The sequence below is a fragment of the Phaseolus vulgaris genome, chromosome 3 (assembly GCF_000499845.2).
Source record: "Phaseolus vulgaris cultivar G19833 chromosome 3, P. vulgaris v2.0, whole genome shotgun sequence".
In the NCBI taxonomy this organism is placed as follows: domain Eukaryota; kingdom Viridiplantae; phylum Streptophyta; class Magnoliopsida; order Fabales; family Fabaceae; genus Phaseolus; species Phaseolus vulgaris.
This window is the reverse complement of record NC_023757.2, coordinates 49,691,913-49,712,941: the sequence shown is the minus strand read 5'-3', so window position 1 is coordinate 49,712,941 and position 21,029 is coordinate 49,691,913. Positions and strand designations below refer to the sequence as shown.

General features: G+C 33.7%; 3 protein-coding genes across 4 annotated transcripts; 2 read left to right on the top strand and 1 right to left on the bottom strand.

Moving 5' to 3' along the window:
• The first annotated feature begins 2,695 nt into the window (after window positions 1–2,695).
• On the top strand, window positions 2,696–6,912 carry LOC137805977 (probable methyltransferase PMT27). The gene is made up of 8 exons (XM_068605851.1): window positions 2,696–4,178; window positions 4,629–4,778; window positions 4,860–5,130; window positions 5,246–5,356; window positions 5,446–5,620; window positions 5,704–5,937; window positions 6,116–6,310; window positions 6,401–6,912. Exons 1-8 carry the CDS (start codon window positions 2,883–2,885, stop codon window positions 6,591–6,593), a joined length of 2,625 nt encoding a protein of 874 aa, XP_068461952.1. The 5' UTR covers window positions 2,696–2,882; the 3' UTR covers window positions 6,594–6,912.
• A 1,973-nt stretch (window positions 6,913–8,885) lies between these two features.
• LOC137808425 (uncharacterized) lies at window positions 8,886–11,079 on the top strand. The gene is made up of 4 exons (XM_068609527.1): window positions 8,886–9,666; window positions 9,775–9,957; window positions 10,082–10,323; window positions 10,708–11,079. The coding sequence occupies exons 1-4, from the start codon at window positions 9,367–9,369 to the stop codon at window positions 10,970–10,972; spliced, it is 990 nt and encodes a 329-aa protein (XP_068465628.1). The 5' UTR covers window positions 8,886–9,366; the 3' UTR covers window positions 10,973–11,079.
• Window positions 11,080–11,782: 703 nt separating this feature from the next.
• Window positions 11,783–20,720, bottom strand: LOC137808426 (folate transporter 1, chloroplastic-like). 2 transcript variants are annotated; one of them, XM_068609529.1, is made up of 11 exons: window positions 20,475–20,720; window positions 20,315–20,391; window positions 18,811–18,887; window positions 17,871–17,964; window positions 17,201–17,294; window positions 14,848–14,921; window positions 13,197–13,310; window positions 12,642–12,713; window positions 12,522–12,542; window positions 12,349–12,416; window positions 11,783–12,064 (listed from the first exon to the last, which is right to left on the bottom strand). In XM_068609529.1, the coding sequence occupies exons 1-11, from the start codon at window positions 20,596–20,598 to the stop codon at window positions 11,932–11,934; spliced, it is 948 nt and encodes a 315-aa protein (XP_068465630.1). In that variant the 5' UTR covers window positions 20,599–20,720; the 3' UTR covers window positions 11,783–11,931. The 2 variants fall into 2 exon arrangements, with proteins under 2 accessions (XP_068465630.1, XP_068465631.1); XM_068609530.1 differs by having other exon boundaries at window positions 13,197–13,307.
• Between the last annotated feature and the right edge of the window lie 309 nt (window positions 20,721–21,029).

Here is a 21,029-nt window from a genome sequence, read left to right as displayed (position 1 = left end):
CAAGGAAAGATGGAGAATCACATTGCATAAACCCTGTTGGTTTGGCATGTATTCATTATTGAAGGGCACCCCAAAAGCTAGATTAAGAAAGATCACTTTGATTTCCCTTTTGTTCTGAGAATTCACTGTTATAGCCAAGACTCTCCATTGAACTTATTATTGTCTGCAACATATTTTACCATTTTTGTCTATTTTTGTGCACATCCTTCTGTCCTTACATCAGTAATCCAGATTCAATTTGTACATTTTGTCAAATTTTGGTTTGTTATCTGATTAAAGCTATCTTCCTTGTTAATAGCCACACGTACATTCCCTTTTAAAAACTTCAACAACAACCAATGCAGTTCAGAAATTTTCACACTACTCACTCTTGGCCACTCTCAATCTTCATGTTGCTTAGTATTTCTCTATTTTTTTGGTTAAATGAATTAACCTTATTTGTTTATTTATAAAACAGATGTTAATAAGACTGTTTTAATAAAGGTTACTGCCAAAACATTGTTAATAGTCCATTTGAGCATCAAAATTATGACAATTACTTTCTGCACCTATCAGATATTCCACCCAATTTTTATGTGAAATGACAAAAATGCAGCTTAAATAAAAGGGGTACGAATCAAAATACATTACAAATTTCCTTTTCTGAAAAACCTTTCTGGATTTGGATTTCCCAAACAGTTTTCTGATTTTTGGTATCCATTTCTAGAATACATATTTTGATTTTGTTTTTCATAATTTCTTTTCTGAAATGTATTTTTTGTATTATGAAATTGTTCTTTTTAAAATGAGATTTTGATTTTAGAATTCTATTCTGAAATTTCATTTCCAAAACATAATTTTGAATTTTAGATTTTCAGTTTTGAAATGAAAGATAATTTTGAAAATTTAAAAGGTGATCAGCTGTGGTCACAATTTATAAGGTACAGGAAGAATTTGTCCAAAATTATTTTCTAGATTCAGCCCAAAAGGCTAAAAAATCAGCCCAAATGGCTCATAAAGTGTTCATAGTGACCAAGTATGTAGGCTTTAACTTCTTCCACCCCACTAATTTCTTTGTCCACCTCTTCGTTTTTTTGAAGAATATTCCATGGGTCTGAAATTAATATTCTAGAAATTAAATTTCCGGTGCAAAAATTTTATTCTTTTTGTAACTTAATCTCTAAAACTATGAAACCAAACAAATGTAGAAGAATATTCTTCTACATTACAAATTAATGTAGAAGAATGTTACTGGAACAAAAGTTGGAGAAAAAAAGGAAAAGGAAGGTTCAGTTAGAAAAAAGAAAAACCTGGGTGCTCGAAGTAACTTTTTACTATTAAGACATTGAGAAAGAGGTGTAAATTCACAAAATATGACTTCCTATTTATAAAAACAAAAATAATAGATAAGCGATCACATAATTTTATCAATAATTTTATATGCTTTTTTAACATTGAGTGAACAAAATAGTTTTAACAAATCTCAAAATAAAAAAAATAAAAAAGATGTATCATATTTTTTTTTGTTTAATTTACTCATGTTATCTTTATCTTTTAATTTTATGCTCTTAAGAAAATTACAGTAAATAAATATCTACGTACAAGTCTACTCCGTAAAAGAAACAACATATATACATAGTATGTATATAAAAAAATTTAACAATAATTTTATATAGTTTCCTTTTTCAAAACTCTTTTTCCTTTTCTTTTCTTTTCTTTGTGTTTCTATCGCATCTTGCATCTCACATTTTCTCTCTCTCCTCTTCTTATCACTCGTAATACTAAAGATGAATAATATTTCACCTTTTTTAAGTAAAAAACATATTATTGTTAGGTTAAAAGATACTTTTGTTTTTCTTTTACAAAAACTAAACATAATATTTAAATATAATAAAAGGTTCCTATAATTAGAATTGTTACAATGAATTTTAAAAATTACAATCTTTTCTCACGTTACAACCTCTAGTATTTTTGTTTGATTTATATAATTTTAACTATGTCAACTCATTTATTAATGAATTAACATCAACTATTCTAAAATCACATACTTATGACAGAATATTCGAAATTATTAATTAATTAATGTCAACTTTTAATTTTTAATCATTTAAAAGCTAATGTTAAATAATTATTTTCTTGAATAATTTTTTTTTCTCTATCCTTTGTTGCATTGAAAAATATAATATTAATTATCCATTTAAAAAACAAACTCAAATACTTTGAATCCAAAATCTTGCTTCAAAACTTCAAAATAAAACATGCATCTTGGGATACTTATAAATATAAGGCATAATGACTATATGTTATGTTAATTAAGTCATAAGAATATAATTATATTTTCTCTTTATTTTGTCTTAAGATTTTACCTACCAAACTAATAATATTTAGTAATTATTATTAGAAAATTATTAAATAGAAACCCATTTTAATAATATATATATGATTTTCAGTATATGCGTGTATATCAAATATATATTCTTCATCAGGAACCAAAGAAAGGAATAGTTTATAAAAGGTGTTGAAAGGTGTATTTTTCAATATTAATCTCTCTTCTTTTTTACATATTTTTTAATGCATGTCTTAAAAATGCACTCTAAGATAAAGGAAGTTGTTATTGACTTTTGTTCATGTTAAAACATATCTCATGATTGTATTCCAACAGTGAGAACCAAACCTGGGTCTGATGTGTGCGATTTCTCAGTGAAACATACATAGCAACCAAGTTGTCTCAACAACTTCCTACTCCGACTCTATTGGATCATTGATACTTTCCAACTTCCAACATACAAACAATTTATTCTCTCCTTAATCTTCCTCCACAAACATCACTTCACCATCTCAACAACTCTCTCTAATCTCTTCCAATTTCACTCTCACCAACAAATCCAACACAATACACACCAATGGCTCAACCCAAGTCACGAGCCAGGAGATCATCATCTTCAACTTCTTACACATCAACCTTAACTACACTCATCTTCACCGCGCTTTGTGTTTTGGGCATATGGATGCTAACCTCCAACTCTGTCGTCACACCTAAAACACGCACACCCATCGATGATAACAACTCTGAAACCACTAACACTGACCTCGTTGAAGACACACCTGAAACCACCACCACAACAACCACAAACATCATCCAACAAGATGATCCAGTTGAAACCACCACACATATCGCAGAAGACTCGTCACGTGAAACAACCACAAATATCCCAGAAGAGCCACATGAAACAACCACAAATATCTCAGAAGAGCCACGAGAAACCACCACAAATACCGCAGAAGAGCCACGAGAAACCACAACGAATATCTCAGAAGAGCCACGAGAAACCACCACAAATATCTCAGAAGAGCCACGAGAAACCACCACAAATATCTTAGAAGAGTCAAGTGAATCTAACACCAAAAGCCATGGCCAAAGGGAAAGTGATATATATGGAGACAACGCTGGCAACCTCTCCGACGACGCCATGGCAAATGAGGGTGGAAACACCGTTAAGAAAGAAGTTTCCACTGAAAATAAAGTTGGTGCAGGTTCGGACAATGATCAGAAAAGTGATAATAGTGAGAAAGAGGCTCAAAGTGTTCAAGCATCTGAAGAGGATCAAAAGGGTGAAGAAGAAAACAACAACGTAACACAAGATGAAAAAGAAAATCTAAATACAAAACAAAATGCAGAAGCTAAGAATGTGAATATGAAAGAAAACCAAGAAGAGAGCATGAGTGACGATCAACAAAGTTTTGATGTGCAAAAGGGTAAGAACAATGACGATGACGCGAATGTGCAACAACTAAGGGAAGACAAAGGTGAGGTGACAGAGAAAGAAGAAAAGACAAGGGTGGAAGATGAGGGTGGAGAAAAGAAGAAGGTTAAGAATATGAGGAAGTGGGGCCAAATATTGAAGAAGGAGTGGCCGACACAAGGAGATGAGTCTGAAGTTGAGAAGAAAAGACAGAAGGAGGAATTAGGTGGTGGTAACGATGAAGTAAAGTTGCAAGATTTGAATTGGAGTATCTGCAATGTCTCAACTGGTCATGATTATATTCCATGTTTGGATAATGAGAAGTATTTAAAAACTTCTACTAGAAAACATTTCGTACACCGAGAGAGGCACTGCCCTGAGGATGCACCAACTTGTCTCGTACCACTTCCCAAGGGTTACAAAATACCAATCCAATGGCCTGCCAGCAGAGATAAGGTAACATATTTGGAAGGGAAAACTTTGGTTCAAATCATATTTATTCAACACTCACAAAAACAATGAAATACCAGGTAAGATTATATAATAGATTTTAAAAGACTGTATGATATATACTAATAAAGCATTCACTCCATGATTTCATATCTAAAAAACTGCTTATTCCTTTTGAGTTCCACTTTATCTTGAAATATTAATTATTTGAAAAAACTATGGAAGTGGTGATGATTTTTTTTATAATATCCACATTTTATCTAAATACTTAATTAATTAGTTATTTGTTTATTATATAATTTTCTCTGAAGGCGTTCTTTACACAAATAATATTAGCAAAAATAAGTAGGTTTATTAAATTTAGTAGAAATTGTGTAGGTGCTTTGTGCATGTTATTAGGTATATGATGATGAATTTCTCAAAATTAAAGTTTTAGTTACCTTGTCTTTCTAACAGATATGGTACCACAACATACCACACACTCTGTTAGCAGACGTGAAGGGACACCAAAACTGGGTGAAGTTGAAGGGTGAATTCTTGACATTCCCGGGAGGGGGCACCCAGTTCATTCACGGTGCTCTCCACTACATTGATTTTCTTCAACAGGTAATTTTAGTACATATATATAACTGGTGAGTATACAACTTTCCACATGATTGTTGAAAAGATGTTGTGATTGTTACACAGGCTGAACCAGGTATTGCATGGGGAACGCACACTAGAGTGATTTTGGATGTTGGGTGTGGGGTTGGCAGTTTTGGAGGTTTTCTATTTGAAAGGGATGTTATTGCTATGTCTTTTGCACCCAAAGATGAGCATGAAGCACAAGTGCAGTTTGCCCTTGAGAGAGGGATACCGGCAATATCTGCCGTGATGGGTACTCAAAGGTTGCAGTTCCCCAGCCAAGTCTTTGATCTTATTCATTGCGCACGTTGTCGTGTACCTTGGCATGAAGATGGTTGTTAATCTCACCAACACTTTTCTTTTCTTTAAATTTGTACTCATTTTCTGAACTTAATGTTTCAATTTTGAGTGTTCGTGTTGTTGAAGAGAAGTGTGTGAATCTATTGTAGGTGGCATGTTGCTTTTGGAACTGAATCGTCTTCTTAGACCAGGGGGTTACTTTGTGTGGTGTGCCACACCTGTGTACCAAACGATCGAAGAAGATGCTCAGATATGGAAGCGTATGATATATGCACATATATTGTTATAAAAAAAAAAGGAATGAAGTTTGCATTGTTGTAGGGTCTGACATATTGTTATTTTTCTGTAGAAATGAGCGTATTGACGAAGGCCATTTGCTGGGAACTCGTAAGCATAAAAAAGGATAAACTGAATCAAGTTGGTGCAGCGTTCTACCGCAAACCCCTTACCAATGAATGTTACGAGCAAAGGGAGCAAAATCAACCTCCTATGTGCAAAGCCGAGGATGATCCTAATGCTGCATGGTAAATCTCTCGATTCTCTTGTATTTACAACTTGTACAGATTGATGGCAGAAATTGTTTTATTATATTATATGTTTTTTACAGGTATGTTCCGCTCCAGGCGTGCATGCACAAGCTGCCTGTTGACAATGAGAGAGGAACTAAATGGCCTGAAGCTTGGCCTGAGAGACTGCAAAAGGTCCCAGACTGGTTGCAAGCTTCTCAAGACTTTGCAGCAGATAATGAACGTTGGAAAAACGTTGTCGATGAGCTTAGCAACATTGGGGTATCTTGGTCTAACGTCAGAAATATCATGGACATGCGAGCCAGTTGTGGAGGGTAGGTGTATATATATCGATTCAGCTTGGACTAACAAAATCACGTATATTCTTTTAATTTGTATGCCATACTTTTAGTAGTCTCTATAAATCTACCATGCATGCCTTGTTAATACAGTTGTATCATTGATTATAAGGGTATGTTATTCATCAAAGTTATATACTCAATGTGAATGCAGATTCGCAGCAGCTCTGAAGGATCTTCCTGTTTGGGTATTTAATGTGGTGAACATAGATGCTGTAGATACACTTCCTCTCATCTATGAACGGGGTCTTATTGGTATATACCATGATTGGTGTGAATCCTTCAGCACCTATCCACGAACTTACGATCTACTGCATGCAGATCATCTTTTCTCAAATCTAATGAAAAGGTAAAAATGGAAGCAGAGAATTTTTTAGTTGCATAGTTATTTAGTGTATGAGATGATTTGAAATGTGGTTTTGTTGTTTGGTTTTGTCAGGTGCAATCTTGTTCCTGTGATAGCAGAAGTTGACAGAATACTAAGACCAGGAGGTAATTTGATTGTCCGTGATGAGCCAAGTGTGATCGGTGAAGTGGAGAATTTGTTGAAATCTCTCCATTGGGAAATAACCTCCACAAGCCAAGAAGGGTTACTTAATGGCAAGAAAGCGATGTGGCGACCAACCTCTTAAAGGAAACATCATTGGTTATTCTACTTAGATTGTGTTTTCAAACAAGCTTTGCATGGTTGTGGCATCATTGGTTTGGTCTATGATCCACCTTCTATGGCACAATACTTATCTTCAAAATGTCACACCAACAAATGACACCATGTAATACACGCACCAACACAAAGAGAGGTCACTGCGGCACTGTCTAGTTATTCTGTTTTTCAATGTTTGCATTCAGAAGAAACATTTTTGTTTAATAGAATTGTATTTTAGACAACACTCAATTTTATACTTTTTCAACTTCACTTTATTCGAATATGGTAAGGTATCATGGTTTCAGAAATCATTTTTCATACATATACTGTTTCATAATCCCTTTCTAATAATATAATAATAGCGATATTTAAACTAATCTATAATAAATAGATGAATTACTAGTTATAGTTCATGCATGGAATGATGTTGCGAGTAAGAGATATGTAGAAGTTCCCGAACCCCAAGAACTATATCAGTCCTCGAGAACTAACAAACTCCTAATTATTTATGTAAGCATTCATCAAACATTTCCTTTGCCCATAAGTATTGAGCAAAGAAAAGTAAGCAATGCTAAACCTATTTCGACTCAACCATCAATATTAAAAATTGTCAAAGAATCAATCATTCTGAATTCAAGAGACCAGAAAAACAATAAAAAGCTTATCCAGAATTTAAGAAAAAACACGAACGAATTCATAGAACAAGAAAGCATGTTATCATACAAAACCCTGATAATTATGAACCCTTGAAAAGAAAAATAGGTTATGATTTGAGAAGTAAATCTCTGAATTGATCTTCTACATTGTCTCTCGAAACTAGATATTTAAAAAAAAATCTAATTTCTGATTTTAGAAATGGACGTCATGAAAAAGAAGAATAAAAAGTGAAAAGAAAAGAAAAGAAAAGGAGAAATAAGATAATGAAAATGAAGGATGGTGTGTGACTTATATATATATCTCTGTTTGGGATTGAGATTTGAGAGATGAACTGAAGTCCAAGATTGAAGGGTGCCGTTTTATGCAACCTTCCAAGATTGAAGGGTGCCGTTTTATGCAACCTTCCGCATTTCTCTGGTTGTTTGTTGTTGTGCTGACTTTCTCTTTCTTTTTTTTTATAATTAAGGATTATAAAAGTTAAAAAATAAGGTAAAAGTTAACACGTTCACAACAATTTAATAAAATTTAAGGGTGAATCACCCTAATTACTCCTAATTTGTTTTAATATTGCTTATAAACTCCTTTTTTTTATTTTTAAAACAAGTTGCTTGTAGAGACACTGTTATAAATAATGAAGAAGATTAGTGTGATGTTTTTTAAATGAAGGAAGCTATTTTAAGGATAAAAGAAAGTGTAAAAAAAAATCTATCTATCTTTGTATAATATTGTGTGGCACATATTAGTTATTTAATTTAAATATTTTACGTTAAATTTATTTTTTATAATGATAGATATAAGGTGATTAATACTAATTATGATATTAATGACCATACTAATAATATAAACTATAATGATTATAAAAATGTAAGTAATCATATTAATACTGACTCTTCTATGGATTTGTTAAAAAGAAATTTGTCTTTCACTTATCTTATTATTCTCTTTTTAAAGGTGTTCCTAAAACATTACATTTTTATTTTATTATGAATAAAGTTAAAATGAAACTTCAAGAAAGATAATTTTTTAGTGTGACAGACAAAGTAGTGCAACTTGTGAACTCTCTTATATGGGTTCTTGTTGCTTACACTTTCAAAATCTACAATTGACTTAACTCTCTCTTCTTAAAATATTATATTAAAAAATTGATAAACTTTATTTTTGTGTAGATAGTCTTTTGCTAGATTGTCTAGTCTTTGTAGAGATGGTCATTTGCTAAATCGTCTAATCTTTGTATAGACGGTCTTTTATTAAATCGTCTTATTTATTTGTTTGTTTGAATAGATGGTTTAATTTTACACCATTTAATATGATTGTCTAGTTTAGTGAGAGATTGTCTACTACACCATCTTGACGGTTAGTTAGGAACGTTATGTTAATTTGTTTTTGTTTACTTTCTTTTTGGTTGTGTATTTTTGACATTATGTGAATAAAATATATGATTTATCTAAACCAAATGTTTAAAAAGTTAAAAAATTTCAAATAATTCAGAAATGTTCTATATTTTAGTTATAATTGTAATACATAATAGTTTACAATAGATGTCGTATGACTAACTTTTCCAGCTATGAGAGTACCTAACAATGTTCTCTTTACCTACAAACATTATTTATAAATGCCACTCGTTTAGGTTTCATTTGGATTTTTTTTAGAAATATTTATAGGCGAAGAAAATTGGAATGATAAATATTTACAAACTATTTTTCTAAGGAGGTTAATAACGTAAACAATATATAAGAAAAAAATCTACATTCTGGGAAGTGTTGAATAAGTAGAAGATTTTAAGTAGCACACTTTCCAAATAAACATAGAATTTGTAATGTGCGAAGAAGACTCACACTTAAAGAAGATTATGACAAATGAGTGTAGAGTTGAAAGAGAATAGAAAAAATAAGTATGAAATTATCTTTTTGTCTGATAGTTTTAGATTGTCAAATCCAAATTTGTCACGTTAGTATGATTTGTATGGGATAGAGAAAAGTAGTTGTTATTAACAAGTCAGAGTTGTGGTCTGACCCAAGGCATGGCATTTAATAGTCTTTTTCTCTGAGGCATGTTTCATCTGCTTCACCCTCCAACTTTCCTTAATTTGATCCTCAAAGGTTATGGAGCACTTAGAGATGGTGAGTGAAGTGAAACATCAAAGAATCAAAGCCAACGGGATATGGATACATGTGGCAGAGAAAGGGACAGGTCCACTTGTTCTTCTGCTTCATGGCTTCCCAGAATTATGGTATGCCTGGCGCCACCAGATCAATTACTTGGCCCAACATGGCTATCATGCGGTTGCACCTGATCTAAGAGGATATGGTGACTCTGATTCTCCTATTGATCCTTCTTCCTACACTTTTCACCACGTTGTAGGTGATCTTATAGCTTTGCTTGACCATTTTGGTGAACAACAGGTATCATATCTCTTTGCAAAGTTGTATGCCTTTTAGTATGAGTATATATGATCATGCTTCCTTTTTTTTTGCTTCTCTTTCTGTTTTTAACCAATTTGAACACTACAGGCATTTGTTGTTGGGTCTGATTGGGGAGCAAACATTGGATGGCATCTAAGCCTGTTTAGACCTGACAGAGTAAAAGGATTTGTTGCTCTGGGTGTTCCTTACCACCCTAGATCTCCCACCACTAAACCGGTTGAAATTATCAGAAATTTTTTTGGAGATCAGAGTCATGTCTGCCAGTTCCAGGTTCCTTTTACTTACTGCTTCTTTTGCATTTATATGTGTTTCAAAATAAATTTATGACAAATCTTGCCTAAATTGCTTTTAGTGATATACATGATGTGATTTATTTGTGGAGTTGGGTATGCAGGAACCAGGCAGAGCAGAGAGAGCTTTTGCTAGATATGATTATTTGACAGTGATGAAGAAGTTTATTCTGATGACATGTAAAGATTTTCTAGCATCTCCACCGGGCATGGAGCTAATTGATTTCCTGTCAACACCTTCGGTTCTGCCATCATGGATAACTGAGGAAGAACTCACTTTCTTTGCAGACAAATTCCAAGAGTCTGGTTTCACTGGTCCACTCAATTATTACCGTGCAATGGACTTGTAAGTTTTTTCATCACTACTTTTCTTGCTTAATTTTTTAAAACATAATAATTCAATTCCTTACCAAGTACACAATGCAACTTTGAATTCTCTTCTTTAGTCAAACTTGGAAAAACCAACTCCTTTTTTCAGTGGCCGATATTATAAAATTGTCTAAGTTGTGTGCGGATTTAATATTACATTTCCAACAATTTAATTTGACAGAGAAATTTAAATAACACTGACTTATGAGCTAAGCATAAACTTTTACATCTTATCATAAACCATTCTTCTTCTATGATGTTTCTCACTCACATGACATACAGTAAAAAGATAAAATCCGATAAATGATATTTGTTAATGAAAGAATTAACCTTTACGTACGTTGATGGTCTACGGTTACAGAAATTGGGAGCTTCTTGCACCATGGCAAGGATCAAAGATAACAGTTCCAACGAAGTTCATAGCAGGAAACAAAGACATGGCTTTTGATTTTGAAACAGCCGGTACAAAGGCTTTTGTGGAAAGTGGTCTTTTCAAGAGCCTTGTTCCCAACCTTGAAGTTGTTATAATAGACGGCCACCATTTTATACATCAAGAAAAAGCCCAAGAAGTTTCGGACGAAATCCTTTCCTTCATCCGTAGATTTCCACCCAATGCTTCCATATAATGTTAGCGATTTATGTACCTTTTTTTTGTTGGATGTTTAGCTATTTATGTTTTTTGTTAAAGCAAACCCCTAGATTTCCATTGTTAATTATTCACAATTTTACGTAACTAGAATTGTGGGTTTCTGTAAGAGAAAGGCAAACAAATCATCGATTTAAAAAGTTCATAATTTATGGGGACTAAAGGTGTCTAATGCAATTAACGAACAATTAAATAGACTTTAAATAGATTTATTAATTCTACAGGGTGTATAAGTTAAGCTTAATAATACTACTAGTTATGTGGGGACCTGATGTTTTCCAGAAAAGAGTGTACGAAATTAGTGCGCGTTCACTTCTCTGATAAGGTTAATTTTTGCTTGCCAACAGTAAAATGCGTGTGAATTGTAAAGATTTACTTTGTGTTTTTCCTTTAGATTATAAACTTTTAATATTGCCTATAAACGGTCCTCAATGAAAATGGTCGTCTCATCTATGTTTTGTCTCTTATGTACATAAACTTTTATTTAAATAAAGATTTTATGAACCCAGTTATTTTTTAGAAAAATCCAGTAACAAAAGGCATTGTAAGAAGTACAGATGGAACCATAGAACAATGCAATAGCTGAAATCATAGTAGAAGGAAATGTGAAAAAACATATTTTAAATGGAAACTGTTATAAATAGTAAGTATTTCTGTTCAATGAAAACGAAATATTTCTCCTACAGGTTGAAGTGACCTGTAAGCTTTTGCCCATAGAAGGTAATTTCAAGTCTAACACACTCTGGGAGGAAAAGAACAGAAAACTTGTTAGAGCATGGAAACACGGATATAAAAGCAGCCATGAATTTTCTCTATTGAAATTGCATCTACATTGTTACACTGAAGTGATAGGAAAAATGAGAAATACCCATTGCTATAAATATCAAATAAGTAAACAAAAATAAGGAGAAAGGAAAATCCTGATGGAAAATGAAATACTCAGTCATTCCTTATAGTCGGTTTAAGCAATTTTATAACATTTTCATAAACAATAAATGTTATTGAGGAAGCAGGAGCATTTTTCAAGAGGTTTGCGGTAATTCCTTTGTAAAACCCCCGCATACCTTCAAATCTGCAAGAACAGAACACAATCTATAAAGACAAAACAATAATAAAATTTGAAATTATCAAGAGCATATAATTTGGATAAAACAAGAGGGACAATGTAGTCTTTCCAATTCATTGACAGCATGTCACCAAGAGTCAAGCTATTGTGTTTGCCATTTTCCAAGGTGTAAGCAATATGATAATCTTACTCACCAATAATACTTATGATTCCTATCAAGTTTCACCTTTGCATACTTGTCAATATAAAGATGTAAACTAAATCTGGATGTGTTTTTAATATGTAGTTACCGTGCAGTTTCTTTCATTACATGCCAAGTATCCATATATCTTAGAACCCCATCGCCACTAGGTCGTTGCTGCAGAGATAGAAATTTCAGTCCATATCAGATAAAGATGTAGTAATGTCCAGTTAAATGAAAATGAATATGTAATATTTATATCTTGTAATGACATTCTTGTACCTGCAAGCGAGACCGCATAACCTGAAATAAGGGGGAGGGAGGCAGAAAATTCTTCAATTACTCATATTAAGGAGTGAAGCTAGAATTCTCATTCAAAAGGGAGGGGACAGACAGTTGTACCTGAAATGGATAGGTTAGCAGCATTGCAGCTAGTTTTGATGTTGCTCCAAGAACAGCGTAATCAACAGAATTCTGGGAAATACGATACAATATGAAAACATCACAACTATAAGTTTTGGATAAATTATTGATTAATTTGCCTGTAAAACAAAATTAATTGAAATCTTATGTAGACGTCAGATAACAGGAAGTTAAATGTACCATACCCAAACGTGCATATAAAGCTATAAACTTGTAACAAAAGAATTTAGGATATGCATAAAGCTACATTTCTCCCATTTAACATGTCCCTGGATCGTACCTACCCATTTGAAAACAGTAAATAAAAGCTAACTGAGGCATCCACTACTCTCATACAGGCAACAATCAGAGTCGTGATTCTTGAGATGCATCATTTTGCTCAACCAAATTACTAGAGCAATGATTATAGGAGCATGACTTGGAGAGTAATACAAGTGACAAAAAGGTCAAACATCAAGAAACCATTTGAGAAATGTAAATTGTCCAATACATGTAAATTCAAGAGTTAAATCGACCCAAGGTCCTCTAACTTACCAACAATTTATCAGAACTTTGATTATGTAATGTACTTCTCTTACTCTTAAAATCAATAATAACTTTACGGAGCTCCTCATATGCTGTGAACTGAATAGCACCATGACAGACCTGCTGAAACATACAAATTCAAGTAAGCTCATTATAAAGCATAGAAAGCATAGATAATTGCATGTTTGATTTTGAGACTTTTGTTAATACTTGAAAATCGATATAGCCATTGGAATTTTCAAATTTCCCCATCCACACCCTAGATAAAAGTAGCATCCAAATAATGTCTTTAGGACTTTAGACTATAGCATCATAAATAACAAAGAAGCTTCGGGAAAAAGTAAGCTAAAGGTTTAATGTAACTAACTTTCAGATACAAATGCAGGTAACCTTATTATTATTAATATCCTGGCAAGGAAAGAGTTAACAATTGTAAATAATTATGTAATCCACCCAAAGGATTAGATATAATGACAATCAGTTACTTCTTTTACTATGTATTCCCAGGAGATTAAAATTTCTAAAAAGAACTAATAGGAATTTAAGAAAAAATTTCTAGCTTGAAAAATAATTTACAGGATTGGTTAATCACGTCAACATATGGTTAAAACAAGAATTTCTCTTTTGCATAGTCAAACAATATCTTGTTAAATGTTCCTAGGTTGTTGTGACTATTGGAGACAACGATTCCCAAAATGTAATTTGCTCAAAAAGAAATGATTGATACTGATACTGTTATCTAAAGACAGATTTTGATTGCATAAAAATTTAAGGAAAAAATTGTATACACTCCACTTGAAATTTGGGGTAGTTGCAACGCAACTGCACACCTTAAACTTTGAAACCATCACAACAGATCTCTCGATCCTACTGTCACTAGCTCATTAAGTAGCAAGGAATATGTTTGTCATGGGATAATCATATACTGTGATCACTAAAACAAATTGGCACTAGCATAGCACCACATTTAAACACAAACAAGCATATATCCCATGTCATTGGGGGAAAATCAGGAAGTGAGTTTAATACCCTTTTATTTTAATAGAACTTTTGGTCCCAAATGAATATTTTGAATGCTGCTTTGTCAAACCCCCACCCCACTAATCTCTATAGTGTCAAGTTCAACAACCTTTAAAAACAATAGTAGCCACTCTCAGGAATACCACATATCACAAGTTGCATGCAATGAATCTGCAGGTAAAAAAATTCCAAATTCATCCATCATTTTGACTTTTTTGACTGAATAATTCCACCATACTGCCACACAGCAAGGAAAAAAAGGGGGGAGGGGGAGGGGAAGGACAAAGGGATATTCCATGGAATTTTTTTTAATCATTTCATAACATAGAATATGTGCAAATGCTGGAGATGACATGAACGAATCATTCGCTGACATGAGGTTATGATCATGTAACAATCACACCATAAACACATTCCTTAATAACTTAACAACAACTTAACTGAATGATCAAGGATCTGTTGTAATGTTTCTAGTATTGTATAATAATAATTAGCAGAGGTTCAAGAGTTCATAGAGGCTATGCAATGGGTGTAATGTCCATTATAAATTGCAAAGCACAATACCAAATATCATACTTAATCTATAATTAAAACTCTAAGTGCCAAGATTGACAGGCAAAATAAAGAGTCAGAAACATACCAGAAATAGGCCAGGAACAATGCCTCTGTAAAGTGCACTAAATCCCTCTTCCCTCGTTATGGTCCTAAATGCATCTGATAGTCAATATTAAAAGAATGAAATTCCATGACTAATTAGCAATCAACAAAATATGCTAACATATGCAGTGATCTTGTGACACTCACATGGCAAACACATTCTTTTAGTAACTTGTAGTTATTAAACGAAAGGATGAATTGTGTTGTTTCTAATAGTCTTTGGGTTTAATTGAGTGATAAAAGAGTTCATGGTGGATAGTTGCAAATGGAAAAATGTTGATTATAGATCTGAACCTAGAATCGATTTGGGAAAATAAGACCTTTTATCCTTATGAAGCATAATTACCTATATTATTTCAAATTGATTAAAATTTCAAGTTCTAAGATTAATTGATAAAATAACAAGAAAAAACAACACACCAGAATAGACCTGGATTGATCACTCTGTAAAGTGAACTAAATCTTCCTCTCTCATTATGTTTCTAAATGCATTTAATATTTAACTTTTACAGATAAAATGTTTTCATGACTGGTTAGCAATTCATTCATATGATGAAGAACGTAACCACAATAAACAAATATATATTCACTATCGTGTTTTCGATAGATGAGTTAAGAGTGCTTGCAAAACTCTAACACACTTCAACTATTGGTTTCATTAGGAACTAAAAAATCGTTAGTGAGATTCGTTAAAAAAGGTAGAACTCACAAATTTTTGTGATTTTCAAATAAATCCAGCCAATACAAGCAAGCATGGTAGTTGAATCGAGATAGAAGTAGTGTATTGGAGAACTGATTTTCTTAATGCTCGTATAGTGAATTGTAAGATTAAAAACATTAAAAAATGCAACATTTAATCAAATATATAAGCCTTCACCTCATCTGGAACATTACAACAGGGATAAGGGATAACATCTTTTTTTTTTCCAGCAAGATGATGCTTCATCCTTGCTATTCCATCCCAACAAGTATGAAAGCAAAACTTATATTTGTTCGAAGACTTTCACAGTACTTCCATGTAATGTTGACTCTCTTTTTTATTTACTCATCTTAATAAATGAAGACAGCAGCAGAAAACCTCCTCTGTTTGCTTTTCCTCCGCAATAAAATAGAGTACTTTGTGCCTCCGGCAACTCAGACGCCTCCAACGACTCCGACTTCGGCAACCACAGTGCCTCTGATAACTACCACTACAGCGCCTCCAGCTGTTTCTTGCGAACCCACTGTCTCGCACCTCATTTCACTGCCTTTGCCGCTGCTGTCGTCGCCGCTGGTTTCGCTGCCGTCGCCGCTGGTTTCGCTGCCGTCGCCGCTGGTTTCGCTGCCGTCGCCGTTGTCGTTCGCACCTTCAAGTTTAGGCGTTGCTGTTGGAGAGAAGAAGAACGTAGACTGCCTTCGCCGTCGCAGCTTTCGTTGACCGTCGCAGCTGTCGTTCAAACTTGGGTTTTGTTGGATAGAAGAAGAACGTAGAGAAGAATACGGAAGAGGAACTTTCGAAATGAGCTGAGGACGTTTGAAATTATGGTTTTTATTTTTTATAAAAGCAATTAAAATTAAAATTAGGTTTTTATATAAATTAGGATTTTATAAAAGCAAGTCACGATACAGAATCTATCACGATTCGTATGATGTATCACGATTCGCACTATACAATACAACTGCATAAGATTCTTCTTACGATTCGTATAGTGGATACTCAAAATCGTATCACGAAGTGTACTATACATACTAGCATGAATAGAAGTGGGTTTCAAAAGAGTTTGTTAGAAAGTGTATTACTAGTTTCTTATTGAGTGAAACATAGTCACCCTGGTTCCCAGATCAAAAAGAAAAAAAAATAAGGTCAACTTATGCACCTAAATCTTGCATCTTTATTTTCCTTTCTCAAAACAACTGAAATAATCTATAAATAAAAGTTAAAACTAGTTTTTTAAACAGTCTGAAAATTAACATCATACAAGACTATGCAATGGAACAAATAGGATGAATGCACATGCTTAATAGTTAATACTTGTAAAATTGAATTACTGAATACTCATATAGTGGTGATATAGAACTGCCACACAACCAGGACCATTTTTGGGTGAGAGATAAATGCTCAGTTAAATACTACGCCTCAGATTGAACCACTGTGAAAATGACCTATCTTTCAACGTTTGGATACTAATTTCAAAATCAATTTAGGGTGAGGTGACTAAGATTAAGAAGCATCTTATTGTAAAAGATAATAAAATATGTAATTATATCTAGCATAACATCTAGAGCCAAAGTGAAAATGTGGATGCTATAAAATGTAAACAGTTCCAAATAAAATTAATTTAAGATGGAGAGCAGACCACAAAGCCCAGTGTATGGTCGCGTCTGATGGAGCTGAGTTTGAAGCTGCAATCTTGTCTTTACAAGCCAAACAGGATTTGTGCACAGGCAAACCTGACGAAAGGTAATGGAAACCAAAATAACTGAAAGTTTAGTTTTTACCCCATACAGGTTTGTGCCACAGTATGTTTGGCAGGCTTTGGAATCCTAACTATCAAATTATCAAAGCTAAGTAGGATCACAAAGATAATCACGTTGATAAGAAAATGCTAAACTTAATTATATTAGTTCCATTCTCACAAACAGTTCAAACAACAATTTTCATTGCCAAATTCATCAATTCAGCTCACCAAAAGTAATCATTGTGAATTGATTCCTCTAAAGTGAAGCAAAACTAAGGGATTCACTTTACAGAGAAAAGTAGGGTGTTATATCCTTCAACGAGAAATAAAACCAAGAGAATAGATTTAAATGATTTCATATTTACTTGCTCATTTGCTGATTTTCAAATCACCTTTTTCCCATTAAAGAGATCCCTCGCTTTGGATGATTCAAATCCTTTCATCTCTCCTACATCCCAATTGTGACAAATTTTAAAAATAAAAAACGTCATGTGCCAACAAATGCCAGCAGGGTTGTGCAACATAATCACTAAGAATTACATGTGGATTGTATATGCTTCTCACATACCAAACCTCCCGCTTCAGCAGCCGAGGCAAGATGAAGACCTGGACTCAATTTCCCCTCCCCGTTCCTTGCGTATCTTTGTTTGGCTTTATCATAGCTGGAAGTTAAAAAATGGTTTGATACAATGACTTTAGTCTTCTCAGAAAGCAAGCAGATGGACCAGTAACTACTCTAACTATAATAAATCACTCAATTCTGGAAGATAGCAAAATTGAGGGGGAGGAGCATAATCCTTTGACAGGATAAAGAACAGTGAATTTGTCGAAATTGTTTGATGTTACTTGCATTCTTGGTTTGGATGGTAACAGTTGGAAGACTGTTTCCTACCAAACCGTGTTTGAATGCTGGTAAATGAGAAAATAAATTGTTTGATATTTAAATGAAACTACTAAAGACTGTAGACTAGGAGTTGATGACATACTGATTTGTGTTGGGTCTTTTGAAGGAGATACATTGGAGAGATTTGACACCAACAAGTCATGAGCAAACTCATATAAAAGATTATGACACCACTTTTGACCCAAAACTTTAAGACAATGAGTTTTTAGGTATCGACACTAATGAGCCATAAGCAAATCCATATTAAGAGACTATGATAACACATCCAACCCAAAACCTTAAGATAATGGGTTTATAGGTGATGTTGCTCAACTTTCCCATCTCTACTCAGTGTAGAACTCAAACTCATACATGGATTCCAAACAATTTGTTCCTGACTAAGAAAAATAATTTAGATATGATTTTTCTCCTGTATGCATGAGTGAGTAGGACACAGAGCAGATTTTCAAACTCATTGAAACAAGTTCAAAATTTAACTGGAGAGGGTGCATATATGCACAAACACTAGAACAAAAGCATCAAAGAAAGAGTCAGCCATCTAAACAATATCATTCTCTCCTAGTGAGCGTCACATATAAAATGATCGATTTGAAAGTTGACTTACAAAAAGAAATATAAACCCCATGAAATAGTGGACCCGAGAGTTCCAGGAAGAAAGCCCGCATATAACCCTCTTAATCCCTGCAAGATAAAGCATTCCATATAAGTAGTACATTCATACTAAGACACACAAAGTACCAAAAGAAAATTTTCTCTCCTACTACAATTTGCGACCGATGCTAATTTTTCAACACTAAACCCATCAAGAATACATGGATGGAACGAACATTGAGCAACAATTCCAGCCGCAACCATGATAAAATTCGTGAAAGTAAGACCATGGACAAGGTAAAAAGAGATGTCTAATGAAAAAAGGCAGCCATTCATTAACAAACAAAATTGACAAGTGAGAACCCACCCTCCCCCCACCCGCTGTGGGCCAAGAATGGGAATGTCATGCAGTCTAAAACATAGACAGTTGAAAATGGTTGTTTCACCAATGTTGGACCCATATCATATTGGATACTTTCTATGTTCAATCAAAGTTCTTCATTATCTTAAAATTTTAGCATTCCACATTTGAATCTCACTATGCACGACATACCATAAGATCTCTGTAACAAATGCGGATTCAAGTGGTGCAAAAGGGGCTTTAGATTGCTCTGCTCAAGAGGGAGACATGGCTACGGATCCACCAAACCAAAAAAGGAGGAAAAGTGCAAGGATCAAAATAACCAATTCACGACTAAAGGATTCTGAGTGATCCAAGCACTTGTATATAGCATTCTGTTAGGGAGAACTGATGCTGATCCTCTCTCTCTGAAATATTCTTTTGTTATTTCCTTATTTTTACTATCTTTGTACCTGCTATTGAATAAAGTAGCCTTCTTCACTGTAATCCATATCCGACGTATCAATAATACGTACAAAGACTCATATTCATTCTTAGTTTACTATTGCATTCATTAGCACCGTTACAATCGCAGGTCGTAGCAATAATCTTAGTAAGTTTCTCTTCACTTTTCAGGAATAGGAGAAACCATTGTACTGATTTTATCATATTCGTCAGATTTATTTATGCTGCTGAACTTCAACTACACTGTTTAGAAAGTAAAAGGTGCATGTAATAATTCTATATATGTTAAGTCAAGAAGGTTCAGCAATCAACACCATTTAAATGCATGATTGTCTAAATTTTACCTCAAATTAAGTCTTACATATCACGTAGATATAAGAACTTTACATTACTCAAAAATCACTCCAATATTAAGTGGTTGTTCAACCTATTAAATTTTGAGCGAAAATGGTTTTTTTATTAATGCGAACCGGTCAAGCAACTTTACGTGTTTAAAAAATTCACTGAAGTAATGCAATGCCATGTAGTTTGCTAGCCCCTTTCCTTAACTTCAGATAACTCGCCTAAGCACCAGCGTCGTAGATACTTATTTCCCTTTCTTAAAGGACACATGAAAAGCTTCCGGAATTTCATTAATTAAAGAATAACTTTGACAATTGAATCCTTAATTGAGAAAAAAACATTGGAGTTGTTCGATTAGAAAATGACAAACCTCGGAGCGTGCAATGGTGAAAACGGCGTGACCGGTGTTCTTGTAACTGGGAAGATGAGAGACTCGACCGTCGTTAACTGCAGAGTCAAACAATACTAGTAAGATTGGAAGGCGGGAAAAATCAGAAATCGAAGTTTATATGAGAAGAGAGAGAGAGAACCTTGAAACCTAGTGCGGACAACATCGAGGGGATACATAACGGCAACGGTGGCGAATCCAGCAGCAGCGCCGGCGGCGGCGTTCTCCCACTGCCATTGGTGGCGCTTGGGCGCTTCCGTTGACATTTATAAGCTTCAGATTCAGAGTTGAATTGACAGTGACTACAATACTCAACTGTCTCATCATCGTTTTGTTTGTTAAGAGCTTCTCCCTTTCAACAAACTTGTGTTTTTGTCACGTGCGCAAAACAACAGAACTTGCTTGGTGAAGATTTGTATTTATTTGTTGGGTACTTTTGTCTTTTACTCTCATCAAAATATTTTAGATTGATAGAGAAAATGTGGCATGTGATGTGACCCACGTCTCATTGGTTAACATAAGATTTATTTAAATTTAAATTTATCCAATAACAATTTCTTAAATGGATTTTAGGGTTTTATCTTTTCTATTACACTTTATGTTTTCAAAATAAATAAAAACTATTCTTTTATCACATTCTTCAAGTTTAGCTTTGAAGAAATTGAGTTTATGTGTTTTCTACCACTAGTAAATATCC

Bases quoted from the DNA above. Each gene is read 5' to 3' on its own strand.
- LOC137805977 (XM_068605851.1), top strand. From the start codon at position 2,883: ATGGCTCAACCCAAGTCACGAGCCAGGAGATCATCATCTTCAACTTCT. The intron at 4,179-4,628 runs GTAACATATTTG...TCTTTCTAACAG, and splicing joins GGCCTGCCAGCAGAGATAAG to ATATGGTACCACAACATACC. The intron at 5,131-5,245 runs GTTGTTAATCTC...AATCTATTGTAG, and splicing joins TGTACCTTGGCATGAAGATG to GTGGCATGTTGCTTTTGGAA.
- LOC137808426 (XM_068609529.1), bottom strand. From the start codon at position 20,598: ATGTCAACGGAAGCGCCCAAGCGCCACCAATGGCAGTGGGAGAACGCC. The intron at 17,965-18,810 runs GTAAGTCAACTT...TTTAACTTCCAG, and splicing joins TGGGGTTTATATTTCTTTTT to CTATGATAAAGCCAAACAAA. The intron at 14,922-17,200 runs GTCTGCTCTCCA...ATTGACTATCAG, and splicing joins ACCATACACTGGGCTTTGTG to ATGCATTTAGGACCATAACG.
- LOC137808425 (XM_068609527.1), top strand. From the start codon at position 9,367: ATGGAGCACTTAGAGATGGTGAGTGAAGTGAAACATCAAAGAATCAAA. The intron at 9,667-9,774 runs GTATCATATCTC...TGAACACTACAG, and splicing joins ACCATTTTGGTGAACAACAG to GCATTTGTTGTTGGGTCTGA. The intron at 10,324-10,707 runs GTAAGTTTTTTC...CTACGGTTACAG, and splicing joins TATTACCGTGCAATGGACTT to AAATTGGGAGCTTCTTGCAC.